The 9,172-nt window shown below is 37.4% G+C and overlaps 1 protein-coding gene across 1 annotated transcript; it reads left to right on the top strand.

Annotated features, from left to right (window-relative positions):
• Positions 1–2,362: 2,362 nt before the first annotated feature.
• On the top strand, positions 2,363–8,831 carry LOC114464672 (fatty acyl-CoA hydrolase precursor, medium chain-like). The gene is made up of 13 exons (XM_028449098.1): positions 2,363–2,520; positions 3,109–3,325; positions 3,407–3,548; positions 3,618–3,751; positions 3,835–3,988; positions 4,376–4,480; positions 5,228–5,326; positions 5,431–5,574; positions 5,661–5,738; positions 5,829–5,976; positions 6,072–6,221; positions 6,300–6,372; positions 6,448–8,831. Exons 1-13 carry the CDS (start codon positions 2,445–2,447, stop codon positions 6,629–6,631), a joined length of 1,704 nt encoding a protein of 567 aa, XP_028304899.1. The 5' UTR covers positions 2,363–2,444; the 3' UTR covers positions 6,632–8,831.
• Positions 8,832–9,172: the final 341 nt, after the last annotated feature.

Genomic DNA, 9,172 nt, shown 5'->3' with positions numbered 1-9,172 from the left:
CAGGGGCTCAGAGAAGAGTTGGAGAAAACCTGGAGGGTGAAGGCATCAGTGGTGCCCGTGGTCATTGGGGCACTCGGGGCAGTGACCCCCAAACTGGAGGAGTGGCTCCAGCAGATCCCAGGAAATACATCAGACATCTCGGTCCAGAAAAGTGCAGTTCTAGGAACAGCAAAGATACTGCGCAGAACCCTCAAGCTCCCAGGCCTCTGGTAGAGGACCCGAGCTTGGAGGAAAAAAAAAAAAAGAGAACGCCCGCGGAGGGTGAGGAAGAGTTTATATATATATATATATATATATATATAGGTGGCAGGATGGGTTTTTCTCTTTTAATTACTTTATAATAAACTATTAATTAGCAAAGAAAAGATGGTGTAAGGCACCCAGGCCCGTCAATTAATTGAGCTCTAGACGTGTTTTCCAGTTTAAAAAATCTGTTTATTACAAAAATATACTTTTCTTGAAACAATGTTTACTTGAAATAAAATCAATTAACAAAAGTGACCAGTGCTGAGGCTGGTTGGCGGATCACAGGAAAATAAAACACCTAAAATGTGGCAACAAACACTCACGCACACACACACGTGGGGACGTCAACTCAGGGACTGCACAGCACACAATGAAAAACCCTCCACCAGATGCCAGGACCACCACCTTTGGCACTCAGTAACTGCAAATAAAAGAATTAATGGGAATTTCAAACAGAAGTTGTGGTTATGTGAACCAACAAGGATTAAACAAATGAATGTATAATGAAATAAACCAAATATACAGTAAGCAGACAATAAAGTTATTCACATACAATGTAAAGAATAATATTAAATAACTTAAACTAAACCAGCAGGATGTCCGGTAACCACAGGTGTGGTGTGAAGCCGGAAGGCGTTCTGTGCCCGTCAGAACGATTCACAGGGCAGGTCCGTCCCACATCACAGACATACAAGAGGGTAGATGGATACAGGGTTCCACAGAACCAGAACAGGCAATCAAAACAACGACGTGAAGCAAAGCAGCAGTGGTCTCCAACTCGCTCCAATAAACGAGCCCTGTTACACATTTCATTATTAAATTTAAAAGAACTTAGACAGCCAGAGCAGACATGGAGTGTGTGTACCTGTCATATGCAGAAGACGCATGCGCAGCAGCGCAACAGAGGGAACGTAGACAGTGGTAGCTCAGAGCTACACTATAAAACAACACGTAAGGGCGCAACGTCAACGTTGGGGTCAAATAAACACATTAAGTGGAAAACATACCTTTCAGGTGATTTCACAAGCACTAACGGGGAGTGTGCACTAGCGCAGCAGAATGAGGAGCGGCAAAAACTCAGTGACAGCTCCGAGCTGTCAAACCCTGCAGGCGAATGCGCATTGCAGCGCGGAGAACAAGGACAGTCTCCAACACAGCAAAAACCCTAGGAGCTACAGAACACAACAGCACATAAGTGCTCCTGATCGTGAGGTGTTGCTTATGCAGCTCAGATCATACCTGCTGCGGTGATCGGCAAACGATAGGCGACGGGAAACCGGGAAGTAGGCGGGTCCCTCAGCTGACAGCTCAATGAAGAAATGTCATCCAAAGTTCCCCTTTTATATTGCCCGCCCAACAACGCAACCAATCAGCTCTAAGGTAACTGCACACACAGTGGTGCTGCTATATATATATATATATATTATTTGGCCATGTTGAGAAATATGGATTCTTTTCATTTTTTTTTTTTTTAAACTGATCTAGAATCAGTATAACTCTTCCAAAATGTAATGTGAACCTCAATGGTGTAACATCTATCAACATGTTGTAAATATTCCATTAAGTAATTTTGACATAACCATGCAGACAAAACTAATGAATAAATACTGGTTAAAATATTACTCCATTGCGTAGGTAACAAATTGGTTCCCAATAGATTATTTGTTAACATATTTATTTGTCTCCAATAACAAAGAGTTTGTTGGTTAAAGTATCGCTGGTGGTCACGAGCAAAAACGGCTTTTGGCTTACTTTAACATTCACAAAAAGGAAGTTAAAGAAGTTAAAGAAAAAGAGGCATAGCTTACAAAGAGACAGACGAGAGACATGGTCCATCAATGGTTGGTAAAACATTGGATGCCTTGTTTGAATGTTGAGCAATGCTTTTCTGATTTGTCTATTTTGGTGTGAGCTTGAATAAAGGAGCTTTAGTTTTGTTTTTGTTTCTTTAAAGTGTAGCAGCAAAAACTCTTCTTCCACACACAATGGTGGTTTACTATGTTTACATTAGTAAACAAAATTTGAATCTGATCAGTTACAAACATGACCACGTCTCTGTTTATGTGAAAAGTTTGAAAACGTCACGTTTAGAGGTGACGTAATCACAGCACTATTCTGCTTTGTTCAGGGGCAAAGTTCGTTGCTCGGCTCTCTGTTTGTGCATGCACTGCAGGGTTACATAATCTACACAGACCAACATGGAGCTCCATGCAGCGCAAACTTTCTGCTTCTTCATTTCTCTCTTATGTCTGAGGGTTGCAGCGGACCAGCCTGGTAAGGTTATTAATCATTTGCACCTTAACGGTGGAATCTTCACCCAGTCTAAATCATTTTGTACTTTAGCTATACCTATCTTTCAAAAGCATCAGAGCGTGATTATTATGAACATGACGCTGCCGTTTCTCCCTTTGTGTATCGTTGGGTTTATTTTGCCTGCTTGTGTAAGGAGTCTAAAGGTGAAAGACTAAGCAAAGAATGTATTTTGATGACCTGACTAGAGTGATAGAGAGAAAGATAGCACAAATGTTGCAAAAGGTGTAAAGATAGATAAAAATGTCACCACACAGTTGTTTTGTTGCAGTCATAAGAGCAGATCCCTTTTTGACTATAAAAGGTGTGAATAAACGAAAACAATGCAATCAAAATACTGGATTTCAACTAAATAATAAAATAGGACAATAGCATTGAATGCTAAAGCAGTCAGTCCTTTCACCTACATGACAGCCTGTAGCTTGGAACTAAAAGTGGGTGTGGTTCTGGAAAAAAACTGTAAGGAGTAGTAAGGGTCACTTCATGCTTGCAAACTCCAGTCATAATTTGCAACAAATTCAAGCTTCTAATCAGTAAATATTTCCTCTACAGATGTGAGTCCTAATGTCCTGACAGCACCTGAAGTCCACACGACACTAGGGGCACTGAGAGGTCTACAGTTAAATGTAAAAGGAACAGATACAAGGGTTCATGCCTACCTGGGCGTCCCGTTCGCCAAGCCACCCATCGGTCCTTCACTAAGACTGAGAGCTCCTCAACCAATCGAGGGATGGGAAGGTGTGAGAGATGCCACCAAGCAGCCGCTAATGTGAGACTTTTATCACAAGATATTTTTTATTTCATTCATAAATAATAATGATAGAAAATCGCTGGTTACCTTTTTTATCAGATGCATTCAGAGCAAGAAAATGAATTTGGAATTATTGGAAAAAATGAGTGGAATGTTAATGGATATACCTGATGTTTCTGAGGACTGTCTTTACCTGAACATTTTCACACCTGCCAACAGAGATGAGGATGCCAAGCTTCCAGTAAGAAACTGTATTTGTTGGAACAAAAATGTAGGGTGGAAAACTCTAATGTGTTTTATTCCTTTGTAGGTCATGGTTTGGATCCATGGTGGTGCTTTTACTATTGGCTTTGCCTCTATGTATGATGGCTCTGCTATGGCAGCTTATCAGGATGTGGTTGTAGTTGTAATCCAGTATCGCTTGGGACTTCTGGGCTTCCTCAGGTTTGTTCCTGCACTCCTCTGACAGTGAATATGTTCTTCTATTCGACAAATAAACAAACCTAAATATAACTGTGTCATTTCAGCACTGGGGATGAACAAATGTCGGGGAACTTTGGTCTGCTGGACCAGATTCAAGCTTTGAGGTGGACCAAACAGCACATTCATAATTTTGGAGGGGATCCAGATTTAGTAACAATATTTGGAGAGTCTGCAGGTGGAGTGAGTGTTTCACTTCTGGTAAGGACTTAACTGATTTAAGACTCATCCATTGGCCTTCATTTACCTTTGCTTGATTTTTTAAATACTGAATCTCAATGAATTTTGTTCAACTTGTTTAAATATGTTTAATAAGTTCACCTCCCTGAATTTCATCAAACCTAGATAACTCTTATGGCTGAATATTACCCAGGAGTCAAGGTTTAAATTAAAGGAGTTGCACCCTCAGTCATCTGATTGAAGAGAAAACCTGTGGTTTGTTGCAGCTTTGAGCAAGAGAAACCTCCTAGAGAAATCCCAAAGTGTAAATGGTGATCTAGATATCTAAAGTGAAATTAAGATCAGTCAGTGAATGTTTATGTGTTGAACTGTTCACATGTAACATATCTTTGTTTTGTTCATTAACAGCTTCTCTCTCCATTGTCCGATGGGCTCTTCCAACGTGCCATTGCCGAGAGTGGAACCGCAGCAATGGACGTGATCATGTCGGACAACCCTTTTCCTCTAACTCAGGTTATTTACATTGGGTTTAGTTTCCCAAACATTCACCTTAATATACCTTAGTTACCATACATGAAAACAAAGGCGAGTCAAGAATGTTACATATCCACATTATTCCCACTAACCAAACACATACCAGCATGTCAACCGGAAGTTATCAATCGCTCTGCTATGTTGGTTTGATTCTGTCACTTATTTACTCACATGAATAATCTGCTGCATTCTGAAGTCAGTGGCTGTCACTGCCAACAAAACAAAAACCTCTAACACTTTATAATAACCATCATCTATAAAGGGTAAAAACTGCTATATATATAGAGTAAATTAATGATTTATAAACCAAACATTAACCATTAGTAAAGTATTGATTATCTATCTAAAACATGTTTATAGATGCTTCATAAAACAATAATAAACCATTAACACATATCTGGTCTATGTGTCTCTGTAATGCTTATAGATGTTTTATAAACCATAACCAAGGTTTACCAATCCTTTGTTAATCATTAACAAACACTTTATAAAGTGTATACAATGTTATAACGTGTGCATCAATAAACTGTTTATATATCAATTATAGCATTATAAATCATTAAAAAACATTATTAACTAAAATTACATTGTTTGTTAACAGTAAATAACTATTAACTACAGGTTAATGAACTATCTATTTACCATTATTTCCCCTTTGTAGATGATGGTTATTACAAAGTGTTACCAAAAAACCATAGTGGGCCCTCTTTTGCTCTTTCTTTTCAGGCAATTGCAAATGGTACTGGCTGTAGCATCAAAAGCACAGAGGAGATCGGTGATTGCATGAGAAACCTTGATCTTGATTCCATTATGGCTATTGCAGAAGTAAGATACAGAATAATTACTTCAGGAGATGAGCTTTTGTAAAGCAATACTCTGCGTGATTCTAAATACAACTTTTTTTAACATGTTTTTTTTTTTCTGTCTAGGATGTACAGATTGGATACACTATCAATGTTGATGGTCATTTCCTGAAAAAAAGTGTGGATGAATTGTTCGAGAAGCATGAACTCCTAACTATCCCATTTATGACTGGTTTTAACAGTGATGAAGGCGGTTGGGTCATGGCAGATGTAAGTTCTAATTAATTTAGGAATTAATAAATAATTGTCTTTTTTCCAAATTAATTGTTATGCTCTTGTGGGGTTTTTATTTTTAGTTTTTTGGCATCTCAAACTGGACTGAAGGATTTGATCGGGATGAGTTTCGTAAGATGTTGTCCATGTTCTTCCCTGGTGTAAGAAAGATCCAATCTAATAGATAAATTAATACAATTTAAAGGATTCAATTGTGATTTTTAAAAACACTTTCCTTCTTTTTATTGAAGACAGGAGATGACTTTAAGATTGATTTATTGACTGAGGAATATATCGGAACTGGTAAGGATCGTGTCAAGAATAGAAAAGGGTTCACAGAGTTTCTCGGAGATTTGATATTTAATCTTCCAGCTATCAAGACTGCTAATGCACACAGAGGTAATTTAGTTCCATTTTTTGTATGTTCATCCCCCAATTAAATCACTAATTTTTACTCATCTCATTGAATTATTTAACTTTTTATGCAATTGTAGATGCTGGGGCTGATGTTTACCTGTATGAGTACAAGTATCCACCCAGATTCCTAAAGAAAAATAGGCCTGACTTTGTTGGGAGTGATCATGGAGATGAAATTTTTATGGTGTTTGGATTTTGTTTCCTTACAAATGATGTGGGATTAGTTGGTAAGTAGAAAACTATTTAATGATTACAGCTCTGTTTCCTTGGTTACTGAATATTTAACCAGAATTCTGATGATCTAGATCCTTGCCCTGAAGAGGAGGTAGAGTTCAGTAAAACCATGATGAACTACTGGGGCAACTTTGCCCGCACAGGGTAAAAAACAAACATCAACATTTTAATGTTTTCCCAAATATAAATCCACTAAAAACTATTTTGTTTACCATGTAGGTCGCCGAATGGGGAGGGTCTTACTCATTGGCCAAAGTATGGAGGAGATGAGAAGTACATGGGATTAGATTTAAAATCTGAGTCTGGTCATCAACTAAAGAAGGACCGCTTTGTCTTCATGACTCACACCCTACCAGAGAAGATCAAAGAACATCAGCAGAAAACGGAGCACGTTGAGCTCTGAAATAGTCAGACTTAACTTCTAATTCATCAGCAAACTGCACTGCCTAAATCTAATAATGACGAACCTAACAATCTTCTTACAAGAAGATTCATAACTTTACCTTTAATTTGATTGTTTCCATCTGTTCATATAATAATACCTGATCAATTCTGCAACATTTAGGTATAACAAGTTTGGTTAACAAGTCCTAATGTTGTTGTTTTTTTATTGGTTGTTTTTTCACTCTTTGATTTCTTTGTTTTTTTTTTAGACTTTACACTGTTTCTGTATTTTTGAAAATCAAACATGTCAATCACACGAGCCTTTTTTACACAAAGAAAAATTGGATATTTGAGTTGAAAATTAAATCCAATTTTGTGACAATATATACAGTATAAGAATATCGAATCAGATATCTCCTATTGTAGTGGAAGCAGTAGGACAAATTTGCTGAAGTTGGTCTACTATCATATTTGGTTTTGAAGATTTCATAAGCACAAAAATATGTTTTTGTCCTTATGAAAGCACAAGAACTAAACCCAGCTAAACCCAGCTTTGCAGGTTTTAGCTACTTTGAAGAGGGTAAAGTAGAGATTGTTGAAAAATTGCTTCTTAATAAGGGTGTAAATCACCAGCTTCGTCACGATGATGATACAATGTCAATATATTTGGATGACGATACGATGTTTGCCGATATCACAAAGTTTGTCACGATACGATTTTGATTCTATTCGATTCAGTATATATTAAGTATAAAAATGTATTTAAGGGGCATATGATGAATTCATGTAAAACTATAATAACCACATGATTTATTTGTTTTGATCTAGTTTTAAAACGGAATAATTAAAGAACGAAGGGTACACAGATACATGTGGTAATGCTACATGTATGGTTCTGAGAATTTTTTTTCTTCTTTAATAATAAATAAATATATCTCAAGTGGACTTCCATACACTTGTTATTCAGGAGTCCTGTTTTTTTTTTTTTTTTTTTTTTTTTACATGAACAGATATTGTTTGTTGTGGGGAATTAGTATAAATCATCAACCCATTTACAAGCACTGACCGAATATTGAATACTCACGTGCGGGCTAAACCCCTTGTAAAGCAACCTTCTTCAACCCAATTCTTATCGTCTTAAAATCAGCATCACTACTATAGCACTGCTCTTTCATTATTATTTCATATCCTGATATGTAGTTAATAATTTTTCCCTCTTTCCTCACGTGGCTTTTTCTCTTTGACTCCTTGCTTTGCCGAGCAACAATATAAACAATGCAGTCAACATACTTTCGCGTCTTCTTCGTTGGTGTTTTATAGCGGTTGGCTCCACATTCAGGAAGTGGCAGCGGGGCATTACTGGTCGCCGGCAGCATATTACCGTGTACAAATTTGGGTGTCAGCAGGGGTTGCAAGGCTTTGTTGTTGCGTGACATTTGCTACATTATATTACCATTCCTGCGCAGGAAATGATGCTTCGGACTTACAGACGTGCTATGTGAATTTCAAAATGAAGGCGTATCTTAAAGATGACGATGTTGATCGATATTTTCATTGTGTATTGATGTAAGTGGATTGTCAATTAATACATTGATGTGGATCGATGTATTGTAGCACCACTATTTCTTCAGTGGTAAAAATATATCATGTTGGGAAAAAAACCAACCAAAAACATCCAAAATGTAACCTCTTAAGCCCTTGCCACTTTTCGCCGAAAATTACATACCCATAACAAATAATGTTTTTCTAAGCTTCTACATGACCTACATGGCTAATTTTTGTTCAGATTGAAATAGGATCTTAGTGGATACATATGATGTGAAGTTTTGAAAATATATGATACTGACAATAAGTCATGTTTCAAATACAGAAATCTTTATTCCGCCCAAACAAACCTAAAAATGTACATCAAATATAAAGCCAATAATCATTATTAAAGGCTGTAGAAGCAGAAAAAGCAGAACAAATTTAACTTCTGCATGGACATTATGTGCAGCAAGTTTGGTGGTACAAATAATCATTATGCCAAAGATACACATTTTTATGCCAAAAAGTTCAGGTGGAAGCCCACTTTGCCACAACTATGCCAAAGTTTTCCACAAGTTTGGAAACAAGTTTGTAACTGTAATATGTCAGTCAAATTGATTCCAATCAATATTAGTCATATGTTTGACCACTAGGTGTTGTGCTTTGACTTAATAAACGCATATCCATTTTTATTCAAGTCTCTGCGTTGCCATTCGGTGGGGTTCCACTATTTGGTGGCGATACGCATGTGTCTTGTTCAGCAATGCTTTAACCAATCAGAATATTTAACACAGTGTTGCAAAGCTGAGAGCCTGTAGAAATTGGTGATATCAAACACTTTGGGGGTGGGCTTTAGCCCTGGCCAATCAGAGCTGGGTAAAGGAGGGACCGGCCATTTTACGCACGAGCACTATGCGCCTCATTAGACGGAAGTGCTCAGATGTGTGTAATGGCGGTATCTGTCTAACTACATGATTTGAATTTATCAAAATATGAATTTTATGCACATTGGAGCAACTTTTGATAAAAAAAC

The sequence above is a fragment of the Gouania willdenowi genome, chromosome 6, assembly GCF_900634775.1.
Source record: "Gouania willdenowi chromosome 6, fGouWil2.1, whole genome shotgun sequence".
In the NCBI taxonomy this organism is placed as follows: Eukaryota; Metazoa; Chordata; class Actinopteri; order Blenniiformes; family Gobiesocidae; genus Gouania; species Gouania willdenowi.
Note: the sequence above shows the minus strand (reverse complement) of the source record. Positions and strands in the feature narration are given on the sequence as shown.

Coding starts and splice junctions, on each gene's coding strand:
- LOC114464672 (XM_028449098.1), top strand. CDS start 2,445: ATGGAGCTCCATGCAGCGCAAACTTTCTGCTTCTTCATTTCTCTCTTA. Junction 3,326..3,406: donor GCCACCAAGCAGCCGCTAAT/GTGAGACTTTTA, acceptor CTTTTTTATCAG/ATGCATTCAGAGCAAGAAAA. Junction 6,222..6,299: donor AAATGATGTGGGATTAGTTG/GTAAGTAGAAAA, acceptor CTGATGATCTAG/ATCCTTGCCCTGAAGAGGAG.